Here is a 21,741-nt window from a genome sequence, read left to right as displayed (position 1 = left end):
AATTAATCTAACTGAACTTGCTCTACCTTGTGTGGGGGTGAAGACCCCCTCACAGTCCCAAATATCATAACACCTGCTACCAGCACAGCTGGCTAGCAGGCTGGATAAGCCTACACAGTCCAGTTCACTCTGGTCTGCTCAGGGGGGAACTGTGCCTCCCTGAATTACAGTACCTCACTGAATTTCTGGTGAAGTGCTATACTTTGGCCCAGAATACAGCATACTGCAGGCAACAGAACATTTTATTGTAGACCTATATCAGCAGTTCTGAAACTGTTGGTAGGGACCCCAAAGTGGGTTGCTATCCCCTTTTAATGGGGTTGCCAGGGCTGGCGTTAGACTTGCTGGGGCCTATGGCTGAAGCCAAAGCCCAAGCCCCACTGCCCAGGGCTGAAGCCGAAGCCTGAGCCCCACCACTCAGTGCTGAAGCTCTGGGTGGCAGGGTCAGGATACAGGCACCCCACCTGGAGCTGAAACCCTTGGGCTTCGGCTTTGGTCCCTCACCCGGTGTGGTGGGGCTCAGGGTTTGGATCCCCTGCCCAGGGCAGTGGGACTCAGGTGGACTCAGGCTTTGGTCCCCCATCCTGGGGTCACTTAGTAATTTTTGTTATCAGGAGGAGGTCGCAGTGAAATGAAGTTTGAGAACCCTGTCCTATATATATGGGCAAAGGTCTGAATTAAATGCAAACCTTGTTTGCTAAGAGCATATAGAAGGCTCCCCCGACCTTACCCCAGGGTAGGGCCAAACACAGAACTGTGCAAATCAAAGGACCAAAACTAGCAAAAACTTTGCTTTCCTCACAGAATGAAGAGATCTACTGACATAATTGAACTATATTAGAGTGTATATTTCAGAAAGATAAAATTTGCCTCTGGAAGTTTTTTATAGGCTGATCTGCTAATGCTTTCTATAAATGGTAATTGTGCTTTCTATAAATCCTTAAGAAACTTTTAATGAGAAATACTTATTGTTCACAATTCTCCAGTTCTCCTAACTATATTTCTGTGTTAAATATTTTAGATTTTTTAAAATATTTAAAAATCAGTTAAATTACAGTTTGACAGGAAAGATTAAAGGTGGTTTATTTGCAGGAACACAAAAAAAAGTATCTCAAACCATAAATCTATTCTTTTAGCCATTCTGATTTTAAAAACAACCCCGCATTTTTTTTAAAAAAGAATAATTATTTTCTAAACCTGGGCATGTAAAATATTAGCAACATTTAAAGATTAACCTAAAAACAGGTGTTTATTATGAATAATACGTACTTTAACTTTAATTACATTCCCAGGTGCTTTTAAAACATGCTTTTGAGTCTAAGAGATGTGTTGATCTTACTGATAACATTCTAAATGATGCTGGATAAGGAAGTATGACCTGTAGCCATGCATCCTCCACAGTGATCTCAGCAGTTCTGAGAAACTAAACGGGGTCAAGTAAGGTCAGTACTTAAAATGGAAGAGCTAGTGGCTGGCAGGGGCGGGAAGGTGGAGAGAGGGAAGAGAGATCAGGTGCTTCGGCCATTAATGTTGGTTCTTCAGGAGACGCTTTTCTTTACTCTCATTGAACTCAGTGTTGATTTTCATCTCTTGTCTTCATTTCTAAAATAATATAGTAGTGGAATCCTGAAATATCATTAGATCATTATTAAAATAAACACTTTGGTTTTTGCTTGAATATGGCGGGGGAGGGAAGGGAGGAGAGGGGAAGAAGGTTATCAGAGAAAAGAACAAACTCAGTGGGTTAAAAAAACACCAAAAAACTTCAGCGTTACAAAAACTGGCAGGTAAATTGAAATTACCACTAAGTGTTCCATGTGAGTAAGTGAATCTTAATCTGTTTAATTTTTAAATGGACATATTTACCCAGGGAAAATATTGCTCTACTATTTAACTTTGATGAGGAGCAATGTTTGTTTGGCCCCACTGACGTATTACATGCTTTAGTTTTAGTTCCCCATCAATGCTGAGAACTTGGAAGAGAGTGGAATCAGGGTAGGTTTGACGTGGGGGAATTGGGCAGTATTCTGGGAACTCAGGCAGGAGATGTGGCCTCCGTAACTGCCACAGAGAACAGCTCCATGTTTCTTTAGCTTAGGATCAGGGTGGGTTAGTGTATCTGCAATAACATACATTCAGTGATCACTCCTCCCATGCACCAAAGACATAGCAACTTCGGGGCTGTTACAGCCACAGAACCATTCCTCTATTGCTTCACAACCAGCAAGGGCAAAGGGGAAAAGACTCATTGGTATGTTCTGCCTGCATTCAGTTGCTTTGGTGACACCATACAGCCATAATCCTTTAACTAGCAGCCAGAGTGCATCAGCATATCTGGTTTACCCCTTCCCTTAGACACCACCATGCTAGTTTGACCTTGCTTTGTGAAGAGGATTTAGCCCTTAATGATTATGTCCTAGAAATTGTATGCATTTAGTTACCACTGACTCAGATAAAAACATCTCCCAAACCATATTCCCCAGCTCATGGCTCATGTAAACAAATGAAAGATTTAGTAGATGGATGCCCTGATCGTCGGACCCCTGGGCGCTTGGGACCCCTGCAACGAGCCTGTGCTGCGGATTTGTGGGATCGGTCGACGCTATGCACGGCTCATGCGGCGCCTCATGGTCTCAGACACCATCCGATGGTCCAGGGACATCTACATCGAACACATCACCGGCCACCGACAGTACCAGGAGGTGTGAGCCGGTACAACTTCGTGCATCAACTATGGGAAAGGGACTGAGAAACTTTTTTCATTGGACCATATGAACTGGAACCATAAACTCACTGAACATTAAATCCCACCAAATGAGGGTAAATCCATCCTCATCATCGTATCCACCCATTATACTCCACACCTGAACATAGCCATTATATGAACAACATACCCCCATATCTCAATGTGTGTACTTTGACCCGTTAAACTTTTACCCCCAATCGGGGAGATTGCAGATTATGTATTCCTTACGCCACTCATTCCTAAACCGAATTTCGCACCCCTTGATAATCTGTACCTTATTCCCTGATAACCAGAAACTTCTATGCTTAAACTCTGTACCATTTTCTTTTTATTTCAACATCATCTTAATAAAATTATTGAAACTATCTATATGAAATTCTTCTCCTCAAGCATCTGTGATCTGAAAGCACATCCTTATCTCCCTCTGCTGGGGATAGGGAGATGACACTTTTCCATGGCGTACCTTAAAAGGTTTGCAAAAAGAAAAGGAGTACTGGTGGCACCTTAGAGACTAACCAATTTATTTGAGCATTATGACTTTTACTTCTTGCGAATACAGACTAACACGGCTGTTACTCTGAAACCTTAAAAGGTTTGTTTCATGTAATGTCCTGACAAGCAAAGTCAATAATGCTGCTTGGCTTCCTTTCCTCAGTTGAGATATAATGAGAAAGAATTCACACCTGCCAGCTCTCCAGGATTTCCCCTCTCAGGAACCTGTAAGCCTTAGCTAGAATCTGTCAGAATACACTTTGAAGCCTGGAGCTTCTGTGGGAGCATTAGTTGGCTGCTTCTCAGCATTCACTGAACTTTTGGTAAAGATGGCAGTGGTTTGTCAAGTGTAGAAAACCCAGCACGATTATTCTGTCCTAAAGAGTTTTCATATCAAGCCCTGAAGGGATTGTATAGCCTGTCAAAGTGTTACATTTCTTTGACTTGAAGTTTACCTTTAAAATATTTTAAGGTTGATACATATATTTACTAATGTTTTGCTTTATATCAATGCCATCACCGCAATCAACATGCTATTAATAAATTGAAACTACTTCATATTTTAGAGATTGAGTTAAATGGTGGAGAGGCTATAAAAAAACAAGGGACGATGAAAACAGCATAAAAGTAATAAATGTAAGAAACAGGCTTGGAATCTGTGGAGTTAGTCACTGCTCTGCCAATAAACATTGGCAGTTGTTTCCATTTCCAATATGTGAAATTAAGAACAGCTTACTGTCTTGGAGGCTATTGTTCAGATTTAACTTCATAAAATATATAAACAAGTTCATCTGGAGGTAACAATTTACTATGGTGATGAGAACAATGTTTTAGTTTCCTGTTAAAAATATTGTCTTACCATTATCAGAAGACTGCTAATGACACTGTTATATTTTTCAGGGAACTAATATTAGTAAGTCTAATGAACAATAGTTTACTGTACTGGCACAAAAATGCTCTGCCTTTCTAAAAGCATTAAACATTCTGTAAATGTGACATTTTCCCTATTAGTAGTAGAAAATTAACCATAAAAAACTTAGTTACACAATCCCTTCATCCTCAAACTAGGGAGACACATTTATAGAGAATGCCAGCCATTTATTAACAGGATCATAGATTCCAGATCAGGCTCTAAAACTAGACTGTGCTTTTTCCTTGAAACTATTGAACTTTTGAATGCTCTGAACACGGACAGTGGTAAGTCCGAGAGTCCCTATGTAGTTCTAAAATGAGACCTTCATTTTACCAGATGCGCAGTGAGCATACATCTTGTTAAAAGTCAGTCACTTTTAAATGGCATGTCAAGAAATAAAGATTCAAAGCTAACAAATAGTTTTTTGGTAAAAGCTGAAACAATTGGTTTTTACTAAAGCACACTTTTATCTACTATCTTAAGCAAAATAACATGGAGAAAATGAAGGGAAATGTACGCACTAACCTAATATTGCTGCATCACTGGAGTTAATTGCTTAGTGTTTTGTGTTGTGTTTTGGGCAGCTGTATTTTTAATATGTATGGCACCCACACCTCTTGGTTAACTATTTGTTATGTATTGCAATTGTCACCAAATGCAAGACTTTAATTCCTTTTTCTTTAATTTACAGGCTTGTTCTGGCTGTGGAAAATGTGACTGCAGTGGAGTAAAAGGGCAAAAAGTGAGTATCTCAGCTGTATCTGTCTAATTTTCTCACTTATATTGGCAACAGCAAAGAAATCATTAGAAGATAAATGAGATGCAGTTAGAAATGGGTCCACAGCCGACTGCTTAGTGTGTAGGTCTACACTATGCAGCCCTTCTTAGGCCCAAACTGTGGTAGTGTGAGGTCCGTATGGCACAGAGTTTGGATCTGTTAAGAGAAATTGTGAAAATTAAACTTTTTAAAAATGGGGGTTACTAAATATTAAATTTTAAATATATTAGCACGAGATTTTTAGCACAGCTGACACTCAAATACATACTTCTACAAGTATGACCTATTGTTAGGGAACCAGATTCTTATAAAAACATGTAGGAATTTTATATAGGCCAGGGGTTTGCAAGCTTTGGCACATGGCCATCAGGGTAATCCGATGGCGGGCCGCGAGACATTTTGTTTACGTTGACCGTCCTCAGGCATGCTCCCACACAGCTCCCAGTAGCCACGGTTCACTGTTCCCGGCCAATGGGAGCTGTGGGAGCTGGCAGCCAGCATGGGGGCCCCCGGAGCTGCAGGCAGCAGGGGTATCCTACAGCCCCTGCTCAACTGCCCCACTTCAGGCAGTGTGGGGACCCACAGATCCCCATTTTGTCACATATATTTTTAGTAAAAGTCACGGACAGTTCACGGCCTCTGTGAATTTTTCTTTTTTGTCCGTGACTTTTACTAAAAATATCTGAGACAAAATCTTAGCCTTGCGCAGCTTGGTCAGAAGGGAGTCCCATTGCATCAGGGGAAATGTAGTCCAGCCAGGACGCCCAGCCCATAGAAGAGAATGGGGGCAAGATGCGGGGCCTGAACTACAACTCTCAGGAAGTGGTGTGCACAACAGAGAAATACACTTTAATGTTGAACTGACTTGAAGTAAAGTACTTTGGTTCAGTTCAACAGACTTAAATATTTCAATTTGGATCAATCCAATCCCGAATGAAATATTTCTTTGATTTTTCCCCACAGAAAAAATAATTGACAGAAAATTCCTGGCCAGCTCAACAAAATGTTTTTTTCTGTTTTAGTAAAAAGATGCATATTTAATATTAATGACAGTTTACACAATCATGGTAAATCCTTTTCCATTGCAATCCCTTTGATGCAGCTTTTAAAGTTCCATTTTCTCAGGCTGACAATGTGTCCTTCAATGTAATTTGTGTTAAAATCTACATCTCTTGAATAAAACTAGAGTAATCCACGATCTTTGTAAGAGAAGTCTGGGTGGATTGAAGTACACTCCCAAGGTGTGGATCTGCAATGCAGCCCCTTTCATGGCTTCTATTCCTGCCTATGAATTCGCTGGCTTTGTAAATATTATTGATGTGTAAAATACAACCCCTCTAGCTCTTCTTCTCATTCATTTTCTGCTGTACAGTTTTTAATGTACAGTGTACTGGTTTGTTGCAAACACCTTGCATACATTCCTGAGTATAGTATAGGGGTTTAATCAGCATGAATTTGGGATAGACATGTTAATCAGGAATGAATGGTGCAGCCCAAATGTGTGCTCCTAAAGCTTTTTATCACAGCATACCAGTCTTGTATTCTGTGCTATTAAACATCTGTTATAGAGGAACTTTAGGGATGTTTTAGAGAGCTAAAATGTTTGTTGAGAACTTCCTTTGTTATTTCTTTCTCTGGAAAATCAAACTGCCTTAACTGAAGGCTAAAGGCAGGTGAAGCAGTTGATGATGCATGATAATTTCATTCATAACAGAACATGGATCAAGTTGTAGGGTAAATAGTTTCAGAAGCTTCTAGGAGATACTCTTCTAACCTTTTCAACCAACAAGTAGCATCAATTAAGTCAGCCGTCCATTTAATAAAGAAGACAAAGTAGCATGATTAGGTTCACGCTAGAATTCCTGAAAACCTCAGGATTCTGAACTCTGACCTTATTCACTATTTACCATTCTGTCCAAGATATTTCTTGTTTCTCAGTTGCAACAGTAAATAAATTATTATGGACAGAAGTTTTAAACCCATAACTCTACTTTTCAAACCCATTAGTTTGCAGATCTTAATTTCCAGCTTGCTCTCTGTTCTGGGTAAGGAATAAAATATAGTGTTCAACTTTTTATGAAGTATTTCTGAGATGCTGAAATTGTCATTTATTTCAAACTCAGATCGAGATTCTTCCTGCTAGAGGTATGAGACAGTTTCTCTGCTGCTGTATTTATTACCTAGGCTCAGAGTTTTAAAAAGTGTTCTTCTATAAATGTAGGCTCATGTCTTGAAGTCCAAGACAACAACCTCAAGCTCTTTAATAACTGACAACCACCTCAAACTCTTTAACGACTTAGATCAAAATGGGAAGTGGAAGAGATACCGGTATCAATACTCAGCAACAGAAGCTCTAATAAACTACAGAACCCCTGCAAACTTTTCCAAAAAGTCTGTGCATGTGCATGACACTCTCTATAATGCTGTTTTATATACATGATAATATTATCCCAAAGTGTTCTGTCTTAAATGTGTACTCTGTTAAATATATGTGGTTTTGGTTTGAGTGGGGAGTCTGATTTCATTGTTGGCCTTAGAGACATCCAAAAGGGGGAATGAGCAACTATACCTAAAAGATCATTGAAAAAGGAAAAGGACTGTGAAATAGTACAAAAAGTACACCAAAACCTGCTCATTTTGTTGTTACTAGTACCAAGCATTAGAATATAACTTTAGGGTTTGAGTGGATACCTGACTTTTGCAAAACCGGTTCAGACCAGCTATAATTTTTAATTACATTTCTTTAAACTTCTGACCTATCTATTTAGGGCCAAATCTTCAATCCAGCCACAAGTCTGAATAGCTGGACTAGGTTCTGGGAAGCTGTGCAGGGGAAAGAAGAGAGGCATCCACCTCTACAGGCTGCATAGTTCATCTAGATAGGCTACTCAACCCAATAAAAAGAAAAGGAGTACTTGTGGCACCTTAGAGACTAACCAATTTATTTGAGCATAAGCTTTTGAAGTGAGCTGTAGCTCACGAAAGCTTATGCTCAAATAAATTGGTTAGTCTCTAAGGTGCCACAAGTACTCCTTTTCTTTTTGCGAATACAGAGTAACACGGCTGTTACTCTGAAACTTGTCAACCCAATAAGTGAAGCAATTTTCTTCTTCAACTCTAATATAGCCCCACTGTGAGAAGGTGATTGGAGGATTGATGTATATCCTCTGGGCCCATCTCTGCCTCTCCTCTACCCACGCTCTACATACTGTCAGATAGGGACTCCTACTGAGCTGGGCTCCATATGTGCAGAACTGTGCAAACTTTAAAGAGCCTCTTCAAATCTACCCCCTTCTAACACAATGGAACCATACCAGTTGTGCTGCATGGGAGCTTCAGCAGCTGTGGAAGTGGGTGCTGGGTTTGCCCTTTAATGCCTTAATTCAGAGCATCTGGAGATACATTTTTCACCATAGTGTGGGAAGAATTTTCAGGCTCCTTTTATTTTTGTAATTAACACTCAGTTTACCATATAATTGCATTAGTGATCTCAACATACAAATTCAGGGGAATTTTTTTTGCTATAGAAACCTGTGCAATACCTTATTAAAAATTACTAGAGGACACTTTCAACATGAGAAGGCTGTATTATAATGACATTTTTATCTCTCATTTGAGAAAGTTTTTATCACATTGGGTCACTGGGATAGCCATATTTAGAATATGTTCTTATTGGACCACCTCCAATGTAAATTGCATCCCTCTGCTAAAATCCTTTAAGTTGACTCATACTTTATTATGGGCATATAATTGACAAAGCCTTAGTTTTATTTTATTTTTTTTCCCAGATTTTAGAAAATGAATTTCACTGCAACAGATGGCTCTTAGCATATAAAGCCTTTGTTATTAAATTGAGCAGTCATATAATACTAGACAGTTGGCTTTAAGTTAAATAAAGACAAATATCAAATGTTTACAAGATATTAGGTGTAATAATTTTAGAGCAACTTTATTGTTTTATTCAAAATAAAATAGCTTACTACTTTCCATTAGGTTGGCTTTTAACATCTTCAGATGTTTTCTCTCTATGTATTTTGGCGTTGTATACAATAACTTATTGTTCTTTCTAACCTCACAATAGTGTGGGACCTCCATCTATTTAAACTGATTAGAATTTTGAATGCTTGCCTAACTGTTACTTGGTTACTCAGAAATATTGAGAAGCTATATATTCGTTTTCATGCTTAACTGGATTTTAAGGGCCCTTTGAGACATTTGGAGAGACAAGAAATAGCCAGGCATTACTACTGGTTAAAAAGAGCATATTAGCATTTAATTACTATTTAGGGTAAAGTATTCATACAGATGAGTAAAATTGTTTAGATTCATGAAGTCTTCCAAGAATGTTCAGTCTATCAACTGAAAACGTTCAGGAACAATTAGTATCATATTGTAAATGTGGATTCTTGAGTTAACCTTGGTTGCTTCAAGTAACTCGGTTACTTTACTATTACCACCGTAAACTAAAAAGCTCGGTATTCTCATCCAATGCCTGCCAGTTATTATTGTATAAATTGTTATTCTTTAGAAAAATTGTTATTCCATGCCAGGGTTATTGTGTATTGAGTATCTTGCAATTTACACCTTAATGTAGAATGCTGAAATAAAATAAAAATAGCATAACTGCTGCATACTTGTGTTTTTGAGAAGTAAGCAAATCCCATAAATGATGCAAACCATTTTTATCAGCATGTTTTCATTCCTTATTTTTGAAAGTTTACATGTGCAGTAATTGGCACCATAAATACAGCTATGAAATGGGCTTAGCAGAGAGTGGGGGCCTGTCATGGCTTTTTTAATTATCAAGAGACAAAGCAGCAATATTTGCAAAATAAAAATATGAAAAAAAAATTACATTTCTACTCATGCATTTGTCGCTTATATTATTCAAGCAGAGTTATTCAAGGGGATTTGGCAATTTGTAAAAGATGTAATACTTGAGGCTCAACATCAAGGTATTCTGATTCACAGGAAAGATAAGAGCCACCACAGGAGGTCAATGTGGCTGCAGAAGGAGGTTTTTAGCTGTCTAAAAAGCTAAAGTGATACATACAGGAAATGGAAGGAGGGGCATGTCACCAAGGAAGTATACGTGGAAATAGTGCGAGCATGTGGGGACAAAGATCAGGAAAGCCAAGGCAAAGAATGAGTTACAACTGGCAAGAAATGTTACAGACAACAGGAAGAGGTTCTTCAAATATGTCAGATAAAAAAGAAAGATCAAGGATGGTGTGTGTGTCTACTGTTCAGTGGAGATAGTGAGCAGGTAACAGAAGATGATAAGAAGGCAGAGTTGCTCACAAAAAAAACAGGAGACCAGACAACTAGTGAAGTTACCATAGACAATACAGGGGAAGGGATGCCGATCAGGATAAGTAAAGAACGCATCAAAGATCTTCTAACCAATCTGAATGAATTCAAATCAGTGGGGCTGGATGCTATTCACCCGAGAGTACTAAAGGAGTTAGCTGAAGAAATCTCGGAGCCACTGGCAATAATATTTACAAACTCATGGATTACAGGAGAGGTCCCAGAAGACTGAAGAAAGGTTAATGTAGTAAAATTTACACTGTGTAAGCTAAAAGGGTTAAAAAAGGAAAAAGGTCAAACTGTGTTTCAAAATTATCAAAATAATTGACACAAAACAAAATATGGTTTTTTTGGTTCATGAATACTTAAGAGTTTCACTTTGTCCTGATTTGAGAGAGGGACAAATTTTGAACATGAAAGTATTTGTGGGATGGGGAAATCGTTTTCAGTCCAGCTTTAATAATTAGTGAAGGGGGAAGTGCGAGGATTGTGGCCTGATTATTAAAGGTGTTAAACATCTGTTTCTACAGACATCAGTGAGATCTGTGGTTGTTCAGTACTTTTGACAATCAGACCATATTAACTATTTGTTGAATGTTTATGGCATTTCCATTGTGGCTGCAATGTGTTTATATTTATTTATCCATTCTTTTGCTGTCACTTAGAGAAAGAATCTATTTTTTTATTCAAATCAAAGGTAAGAACATATATCCTATGCAACGAGCATGTGAACAAAGGTGACATTCTCAAAGAGCCAACATGACAAAAGGCTTTAAATGCTATTTGAAAGAACAGTCCACGTTGGAAGTTTTCAGCAATTTGCCCACTTGGTGGGACAAATGCATAAGTGGTACTTGAAGCTTTCACACCTTGCCTTTTTTCTGTTCAAGCTGGTTATTGTAACCATTTCTCCCGTTAGCCTTAAGCGAGATCAAATGCCTCTGAGAAAACTTTAACGTAATAATGTATATTCTTACACTTAGTATGGTGGTCTTGGCTATCTTTGGTTCCAAGTGATATCTAATTTAAATGAAATGCTGATATTCCTGTGGAAAGATCTTTATACACACAAACATCCAAGCATCCCCATGTAATGGAATATGCCTACAGAGTACTCAGTTTTCAGTGCCTAATTCCAATGCATTTCACATAGTAGTATTCCACTTGGCATTACATGGCCTTCTTAAACAGCTGCTGCCAGATACATATTTCCAAGACTTTGCTTGTACAGAAGTTTGCATAATGTTCTCAGACTTTTCATCATGGAGTATGACATGACACATAGCTGTGTGGAGTTTGATTTTACACTTGTGAAACAGTTTCTAATATAACTCCTCATTGCAATTTCTCACTAGGCTTATAGGACCTAGTTCTGATCTCATACCAGTGTAAATTACATATAATTCTACTGAAGTCAGTGGGATCTCACAAACAAAACCAATGTAAAATCAGAACAAGCCAATAAAATCTCCGCTGTTCTTAGCTTCTTACTTATTCAGTAGGAAGAAGGGTCTCATTCTATGTTAGGGAACATCAATAACTTTAAAATGCAGAAAATGGGGATAGAACCAGGCTGACCTGTATCTATGCTTACTCTGTGGTGTCTGTATTAGAACCCTGCCAGTGAATATTTTTTAATACTGCTCCCGTCCCACCCCACAATACCCACTCCCGCTCCTACGCACTCCCGCATTATTTCTTGCATTGTTATCCCGTTCCCACCTGGAAAAACCTTTGATCCTGCAAGAGAGACAGATTCCCGCATGCTACTATAAAACCACAAAAAACTCCTCAAAACCCCAATTGGTTTATATGCATCTATATCTATATAACAGAATTCAGACACAATTTTTACCACTAAAAGAATAAAACAAGTCTTGCTTAAACCATATAAAAATACTTCAACTCCTCTTATAATAGACATCAAATCTTTCTATCCCTCATTTAAATTTAAATATTAAAACCTTTGTTTAAAAAAATTAGAGTTTTCCTGAAAATTAGCAAAAAGAAAAGGAGTACTTGTGGCACCTTAGAGACTAACCAATTTATTTGAGCATGAGCTTTCATGAGCTACAGCTCACTTCATCGGATGCATACTGTGGAAACTGCAGAAGACATTATATACACAGAGACCATGAAACAATACCTCCTCCCACCCCACTCTCCTGCTGGTAATAGCTTATCTAAAGTGATCATCAAGTTGGGCCATTTTCCAGCACAACCAGGATTTGTGCTGGAAAATGGCCCAACTTGATGATCACTTTAGATAAGCTATTACCAGCAGGAGAGTGGGGTGGGAGGAGGTATTGTTTCATGGTCTCTGTGTATATAATGTCTTCTGCAGTTTCCACAGTATGCATCCGATGAAGTGAGCTGTAGCTCACGAAAGCTCATGCTCAAATAAATTGGTTAGTCTCTAAGGTGCCACAAGTACTCCTTTTCTTTTTGCGAATACAGACTAACACGGCTGTTACTCTGAAACCTGAAAATTAGTGCAGTCTTTTTTTTTTCCCCCTTTGGCACACCCAATCCCACCCACAAAGTACGTTTTACCCACTCCTGCTATTATGGCAGTGAGTCCTGTGGGACCTGTGGGATCCAGTCCCACTGCAGGGCTCTAATCTATATGTTTAATACATGTTTTTCCCATGTGCAGTTGCTTCTATATCTTGACATGTGTGGAAACCCTTCCAAACTGATTCTATTTTTATGTGCTCCTTATTTCCTTATTCTTCTACACTAATATTCTATTGCCATGTTGCAGACAATGTTGAGTGAATGTTAATTAGGAGGCTGTGGATGGAGGTAGGAGAGAAAATGTGTGGGGAACACCAAAGCCATATTATGTAGCTTATTCATTGGTCTCCTTTAAATTGTTCTCTCACCAGATTACGCTGTTTGCTGGTGATCTCATATAAGTGAGACCAAGTTAGCTATTATAACTGATGCTCAGATAAAATGCCAGATTCCCACACAGGGAGATTGATTAATTGCAGCAAAAACCTCTATCCTCTGTCTCTCATTACATTTTCTCCACAGTCCTGTGCACAAGAGATAATCTGGGTATAAATAACCATCATTAAAGAAACCGAAGTAATACTGTAATCTCCTTGAGTTTTATTTCTATTGCTTTTTGGCCACAGAATTGAGGAAAATAAAGAAAAGAAATAGAAAAGATGGTAATGGCACATTTGGTAGAACCAAGTCACAGTTCTTTTTTGCAAGTACAGTTGTTTTTGCTTGTCAGACGCATGCTTATTTTTCCACTTCATGATGTAGATTCCAGAAAGCATTTACTCCTTTCTCTTGCTCTATTTCTGCCTCATGTCTTTTTCCCCCTCAAAATCTTATACTTCTTGTGTAATCCTAGGTACTCCAGAGCACTCTTTCCTTAGAAGAAAAAAAATATCCCTCCTTTTCTTCCATTCTGAAGCTAGTTAAATAAAGTCAGTGGCAATAAAATTAAAATTTGGTATATCAGAGAGCGGTTCCCATCAAAAAATTACTACCGTGTATGATCCCAATAAAGTACTAAGTTGGTTAGTACTAACACATTCTGGCATTTCATGTATGTTTATAGCATCAGGACACCCCCAACAGCTGGATAGTTGAGCTTCATAGAAATTTCTCTTTTTCCTTTGTCTACTTGCATCTAACTCAAAGACTTTGTCAGAAGTTTTTCTGTTTTCCATTTTAATGGAAATAGTGTAAATGACAGATTTGCCATGGATTATCATACTGGAAGAGAATCAGCAAGGAAAAAGAAAGTCTTTACTTCATCACTCCTTCCTTAAAGCCATTTTTCAATGCATGAAGCAGTAATTTTTCATTATGGAGTTTTGGGTGAAATTCACCCCTATGCAGAGGAGGCCTATACATCATTTAAGGTCCATTTTAGCCATATATCTGGGGCTTCAAGTACATAGTCCTTGTTTGTGCCCTCTGTTTAGAGAAGGATTTCACAGTGTTGTGCATTAGTTTGCAGTAGAGTTCCATGTAGAACAGGCTAAAAGCCTTCCCTGGGGACTGCCCCTTGACATGGTGAGCTGCCTCTTGACACGGTGTGTTCTAATGGCCTGTGAGCTATGCCAGTGGGAGTTTTAACTCCTGATAGGGTCACCCATGTTAGACTGGTCAAAAGATAGGAACCAGATGAAAAGCAGTCTATTGGCCTTTCAGTTTACGGGTTGAGGATATGCCAACAACCAAGCTGCAACCTTTAAAAAAAAAAAAGATAGAAACGTAACTAGTAGACACTACTGCAAACAGCATGCCAAAGTGCTGGAAACACTGAGAAGTTCTTTACTAATGGTAAAACTAACTATGGAATGGTGGAACAATAGTTGCAGCAGCAAAAAAAAGCATTGCTGGTAATGAAAAATATGGACAAACATAAATGTGAAATTCTTGTAGTAAGTGAATATCGGTGGCCAGAAATAGATAGAAAACTATTCTAAAATGAAAATAAAGTCATAATGTATCTGCAGAGGTGAAATGGTTGCCACAAAAAGAGAGTAATATTAATTGACTTCCAAAGCAGAAAAATCGCTCATAGAGTGGGAGCCAAATAACCGATTGTTCCAAGGTAGGTTTCATGCACAATATGTAAAAATGACATTTATACAATGTTATGCACCACCAGACAACTACAGTGCTGAGATCAATGATCAGTTGTCTACAAACTCAAATTGACAATATTCCTAAGCATGACATCTGCTTAGTAATAAGGGACTTCAGTGCCAAGATTGGGGATGACAACAGTAGAGTGGAGAAAGCAATGGGTAAGCTCAACCTTGGTTCCTAACATCAGAATGGCAAACAACTAGTAGAACTATGCCTGCTATCAGGGCTCATAATTGGTGGAAATTATCAATTAATTAACTTAAAGATATCCATTAATTAACTTAGAATTCCCCAGAACAATCAGGAATCAGATTCACTGTCTATGTATTAGAAGGAAACTTAATCAGTTCTCCAGAACTTCAGAGCATACAGAGGAACTGACATTTGAAGTGACCACAGTTTGTGCATGGCAAGATGAAAGATCAAAGTTGAACACAAAAGCACCAAGAAAATTGGCAGCAAAAGGCCATCAGATAAGACATTACAGCAGCAATTTCAAATTGAACTGAAGAATGTATTGTCACAGTTGAGGGCCCCTGCACCTGTATTCCCCCTCTGTAGCCCAGCAAGGGCACATACTCTTAGGTTTCTGGCTCCCCAGCCATCACCCTCCTGGTCAGAGACATTCACTTCTATTTCTCCTGATAGGAGTTTTTCCAGACTGCACAGTTCCCAGCCTACACTGTGAATTCCCCAGCAACTCAGACTGCCTAAGCAGGCCTGCTTTTGCCTTCTTGTCAGAAGCTATATACAGCTTAACTTCCCATAGTTATAAGTTTTCACACAGCTTTTTCTAAATGAGCACATTTATTCTTAAAGTGAAAGCTTTGCAGAGAAAACATATTAAAAATAATGAAAACCTACATGCTGTGATGCTGTATGATTAAAGATGACCATTTATATAATTGATATTACCACTGTTACACTTTGTACGAAATTTATAGTAGTTGTATATCACGTAAGGTGTCAATGGAAAAGTTATAATCATACTTGATAGATTGTTCTGGTTAAGTCCATATATCATCTGTGTATCTGAAATTATGAATATTGGCTATGTACTTGTATCTTAAACCTATGTTGTATTCCTGGGTGATACCCTCCAGATAAATTTACATCAAGGCTACACAGCTATGTGTTGATGGGCCATTAAGGCCTCTCCAATCTCACAATGGGCCATAGAAGAAACTCATCCCACCCAGGTAGCTCTTCCTGAGGATTTTTCATACAGAAAGGGGCCAATAGCCACTCCCTGTGATTCAGCAAACCATATAAGGACATATGCTCATGTGATCCTGGACTCCATTTTGGGCCAGTAACTTTCCACACACAGGAGCTCTGTTTGGGACAGGAAATTTCCAGGCACCTGGCAAAGGATATAAAAGACACCTGAGATATCTCCATTTTGCTTCTTTCCTGCCCTAATTCTCTGGACTAATAGATTTACAACTAAAAGGAGCATCTTGAACTATGGACTGAGGACCAGAGAGACTTTACAAGCCAGCAGTCTATTCCATCACTGCTACAAACATAGACTTTGAGAGTCATAGACTTTAAGGTCAGAAGGGACCATTATGATCATCTAGTCTGACCTCCTGCACAACACAGGCCACAGAATCTTACCCACCTCATCCTGTAATAAACCCCTAACCTATTTCTGAGCTACTGAAGTCCTCAAATCATGGTCTAAAGACTTCATGGTGCAGAGAATCCTCCAGCAAGTGACCTGTGCCCCACGCTGCAAAGGAAGATGAAAAATCCCCACGGCTGCTGCCAATCTGCCCTGGAGGAAAATTCCTTCCTGACCCCAAATATGGTGATCAGCTAAACCCTGAGCAAGTGGGCAAGACTCACCAGCCAGACATCCAGGAAAGAATTCATGATATAAGGACTTTGCAATCATTTGCATGTCTATAACTATTTATATCTCTCCTTTTCTTTAATTAATAAACCTTTAGTTATTTTACTAAGGGTTGCAGACAGCGTGATATTTGGGTAAGATCTGAAATGTGTATTGAACTGAGGGTATGTGTTTGATTCTCTGGGATTAGCAAAAACCTCACATATGGTGAATTAGGTTTTCAATAACCCCTCACCATATTAGACCTGTTTATTTGGATGGGAACCAAGGGCTGGAATGCCTAAAGGGGACTGTGTTTGGCTTCTGGTTAGCCAGTGTGGTGCTACCGAAGCTATTATGTTACTGGCTAGGTGAATCTTATTATAGAATAAATCACCAGCTTGGAGATTGTCTGCCCTATTTCTTGTAGTCTGTCCTGAGTGTGGTATTCTGAATGTGGCCTTTCCAGCCACCTGGTCACATATGTATACTAATAAGCTTACCAGAGATCACCCCAACTCCAACAAAGGCTCTGGCCAGTGATCAGTCCTTCATACTCCTCCAATGGGTTTTTTCTGTGGTTACAAGTTCATAACCCTCTTGCCTCAGAACAAGCACACTTGTGCAGTCATGCTGGAATAATTTGTATAGTGGGGGTGCTGACTGCCATTGAACCAAACTGTCAGCCCTGTTTATGATTAAAACCACTTCAAGCCTAGTTCCAGCACCTATGTACTTGTGAATCTGTTAATCACTCCTTTATAGAGTTTGGGAGTCTGATCTTGTCCTCCATGTAACAAGTGATCATCAGAGGTCCTCTCCTCTGGGCAAAGTTTCAAAATGCAGGGTTTTTGGCATAACCCGGTGGGGAAGAGTGGGAGGTACATTGCTTAAAAGAGGTCTTTGAATCTCATAACACTTCCCAGGATTTACATTAGCATGTTCCCCCCCCCCGCCCCGAGATGTTACATACAGTCTCACAATAATGCATAAACAGTTGCAATTTTAATAAAATGAACCCTAAGATACTTAAACTTAATTCAGTAACATTTAACTTAATTCAATGAGGTTTGTCATGGTATTGCAGGAAATTGCCATATCTGTCATATATTTCAGGTGCTACAAGACTTAAATCCACCACAAAAAGTCAGCGTTGATGTGTCATGGTCCTTTTTTTATGACTGTCATGGGGTGCACCACTCACTGCCGGCTGGCGCCTCCTCCTAGTCATTCTGGGGATTCGCTCTTGAGGTCAAGATCCCCTTCCACAGTTTGCATGTCATCGCTCTGTCTCTGGTCTGCAGCTCCTTTTGCTCCAGGACCCACAACGTCTTCTTCATGACTTAGCTCTCTGGCTATGTCACTCAGTGTTCCCCCTTCCAGGGTTCAGTCCATCAGCAGTCGTAGGCAGTCTTTCCATTCACTGCCTCAGTTCTTTGCCATGCCCTCAGTGGCTGGTAGGGGAACCTGGGCCTGCCCTCTTCTCTGGGTTCCAGTCCACGGACCCTCAGCTCAGCAGTTTTGGGCTTCCTTTCTCTACCCTTACTGCTTCTTCCCTGGACTGCTTCCTACCAGTCTTTTTCCCCTTCTCTCTGGGTGTACCAGCTCCCAGAACCCTCTTCCCTCTTCCCAGGGAGTGACTGCGCTTTCTCACCCACAGCCCTTTTCTGTTGTCAACTACCTGGCTTTATAGGCCCAACCTGTTCCTGCCCAGCTGAGCCTGCTTTCAATTAGCTTCTGGCTCCTCCTCCAGCTACAGAATGTGGAGTTAACTGGCCTATCTGGCCACTTTAACCCCTGTGAGTCCTGTGTAGGATGGGCACCCTTTCACAATGACAGTATCATAGATGGTACAGTAACGGGTTGGTTTCTAGACAAGCAAACCTAAAGTCTGAATAAGTGACGATACGTGGAACTGTGTGAAAGAAAGGAAACAAATCAAAGCAAACATCAGTGCCTCAAAAACACTTTCAGAAAATGAAGGAGCAAAAATGTGTGTTTAATAAAATAGAAAACAGTAAAAATCAGCATTAGAAGAGAAGAGAGGAAATACAGAGGTAACATTGCCAAAGAAACTGAAGCAGCTGCTGAAAGAAGTGACTGTAAAATACTTTATCAACTCAACAGGATTCTAACTGGCGAGTTTACACCATCCAGAGGGCCTGTTAAGGATAAAACAGGAAAGGCCTAAACAATGGAAAAGAACAACGGGGGGGAGGGGGGAGAGCTCTTTAAAGAGTTGCTAAACAAACTAACAATATAAGAAACTATTGATATTAACAAAGATTAAAAACCCTGAACTAGACATTGTAACATTTCACATCCCAAAGAAAGAAATAAAAAAATGCAATAAAAAAACTGCATGTGAAGACCAAGTCACTGGGGAAAGAGTGAAAACTTGTAATGATAAGGCTGTCAATGAAATCACCGAACTTGTCAATAAAGTATGGGATCAGGAAAAGTCTACAAAAAAATCACTGAAAAGGCAGATTCTGGTCAAGCAAAACACTTCGTGAATTCATGTAAATTTCAGTGAATCATGTCATCTGAATTTTAAAAAGTTTTTTTTTTTTTTGTATTTTGACATGAATACAAAACATTTAAATTTTGGGGACTAGACTCACAGATTTAATATTATTCACAAAACCGAAGGAGGGGAGGGCAGTGTTCCCCCTTATAACCAATAGCTTGGTGGCTAAAGTACTCAGCTGGGAGGTAGGAAACCCACATTAGAGCAGCGATTTGAACCCAGGGCTCCTCTCTCCTGAGTGAATTCCTTAATCACCACTTTTAGGTATTCTGGAATGGGTCTCTCTACATCTATCATGTTGAAGCTGTTCCACTTTGTATAAAATAGTTGAATAGTCATTTGGCCAGAAAAAGATAGTGAGACCACCCACTTGGAAGAGAGGACAAATAGGTTCCAGTCCCTGAACCAATGAATATTATTTTTTTATAAAAAGGGGGACAGCTTCAACTGGAAAGACTGAGCGAGTTCCGCTCTGAATGGCCAATAATTAGGGCACTTAGCGGGGAGACCTGATTCAAGTCCCTGTTCTAGAGCAGAGATTTGAACCTGGGTTTTCTGTATCCCAGGTGAGTGGCCTAACGACTGGGCTGTTGGGTATAAGGCATGTGGTACCACCACCACCTCTATTTTTGTGATATTAGCCTTTCGTTTCCAAAATTTTCCAAAATGAAAACATTTGGTTTGACTTGAAACAAAATATTCAACAGCTTCTGCATGGGTTAACATTAACTATAGATGAAACTTTAGGCACTCTTTAGGGTTTGAGGCACAATGCAATTTGCCTTGTGGTATTTCAACATTGGAAAACCAGAGTATTTGCTGTAGCTATATCAGGAAGCTACCTTGTTGTTGTACAACTTTAAAAAGTAGCATAAAATGGCATTTCACCCAAGCCTGGAAGGAAGAAAAATGTGTTATCTAGAACAGCAATATCTATTCAAATACTACTTTGTGAGAACTCATTGCAGTCTGTAATGTCTAGGACCAGTAGTCCATGATTTTACTATTTATGGTAGAGATTATTTTTTTATAAATATGCTTATGACAAATCATTGGCAAGAATATGAAACTTGCATATAAAGTCACATTTCATTCAGGTCTAGAGTCTTCATAAAAACAAACTAAAAAGTGTAAAATGTTTTTCTGCTTTTTGTCTTTGGAATATGATGAATATTTAAGCTATGACAAATCCAGACAAACCCTAAATAATGTTCAGTAATTAAGAAGGAAGGGTGTGGAGCATTTTACCAGTATTTACAGGACCTTTTAACGTTAAGTGGTTTAACACAATGTGCAGTAAACTAAAGGAAGAATTACTCAAAGCTAACAAACTCAGTAGATGATCTTGAGTGAAAATTAACACCCTTTCTTTTAACTTGTCTTCAACTGGTGCAATTTTCTTTTTCATACCACTGTCAATCAATTTTCTTTTTCATACCACTGTCACCTTTTCCCCTCAAACTTTTCTATTGCCCATGTTCTCTAAGCTTGTCCCACTCTTCAAGGTCACTCTAGTCTATGTGAAGGGGCTCCCTGGTTCAAGTTTCTAATCAAGGATCCAAACATGGTTTAGGCCTGAACTGTTAATACATAGGTCAAAAAGAACAGCACTGTAATTATACCTTCATCCTGATTTAACTCATTATTGGAGGGTTAGGATCCTTTGCTGTGACTCTGCTGTTTTCCCCAGATGGCTAGGATAACCATATTTAGTAGGCTTGGTCGTGTTCATTTACACAGTAGGAAAAAATAATTCTCTGTGTGAAAGACCATGTCTGTGTTCTGCAGCAGGTCAGACTAGATGAGCATAATGGGGTCCCTGCTAGCCTTAAAATCTATGAAACTGTGTGACCCACTATGAGCTGGATGCTTTGCAATGTTTTGGAAGTCCAGTACAGCCCAAAAGCCATCTTAACTGGCTACCTGAGGAATCCCCAGGTAGTGCAGAGCCAGCATAGTGGGTTTATGCCAATCTCAAATTGGCCTCTGGCAGAGAGGGCAGAACAAGAGTACCTGTATTCTTCATCAGGCACGGATAGTCAGAACAACCCCTTGGTGTGATAGTAATCCAGGTGTAATTTAGAGCAGCCATGAGGCTTTATGCTGTGCCAACTGCTGACCTAGCCAGCCCCAGGACTGGAGAGTTGCAGAAGTGATATAAAGACTCTTTCTTTACTCCCTCCCAGCAAGTCCTCTGCTAATTTTAGCTTGGCCAAACCAAAAACGCTGAGTGGAGATTTCTCTTGTACCAGTTCCTTAGAATCCTCCTGTCGGGAGGAGAAAAGATTTTGCCAATCCCCAAGCTGAGAAGGGCTGTGCCCCAAAGCACATGTGTTTTCCAAGATCTGTACAGAGCTCCTATGCATGCGTTCTGTATACCCTTAACAACAGTGTTTGTATAATTTATTATGTGCTACTTACACAATTCCATAACTGTACTTAAAGTAGCTAAATTCTAATTCTGGAGAGCATGCAGTCTAAACCAGGGGTTGGCAACCTACGTCCCTGTGGC

General features: G+C 39.4%; 1 protein-coding gene across 2 annotated transcripts in view; it reads left to right on the top strand.

The window, feature by feature from the left end:
- COL4A1 (collagen type IV alpha 1 chain) overlaps window positions 1-21,741 on the top strand; it is a 208,983-nt gene that overhangs the window by 76,220 nt on the left and 111,022 nt on the right. For both annotated transcript variants that reach the window (XM_073349693.1, XM_073349702.1), the window contains one exon: window positions 4,843-4,893. In XM_073349693.1, coding sequence (XP_073205794.1) covers window positions 4,843-4,893 — 51 coding nt within the window. The remainder of the gene's footprint in view (window positions 1-4,842; window positions 4,894-21,741) is intronic.

Source organism: Lepidochelys kempii, chromosome 1 (assembly GCF_965140265.1).
Source record: "Lepidochelys kempii isolate rLepKem1 chromosome 1, rLepKem1.hap2, whole genome shotgun sequence".
In the NCBI taxonomy this organism is placed as follows: Eukaryota; Metazoa; Chordata; order Testudines; family Cheloniidae; genus Lepidochelys; species Lepidochelys kempii.
This window is presented reverse-complemented; position numbering and strand designations above follow the sequence as displayed.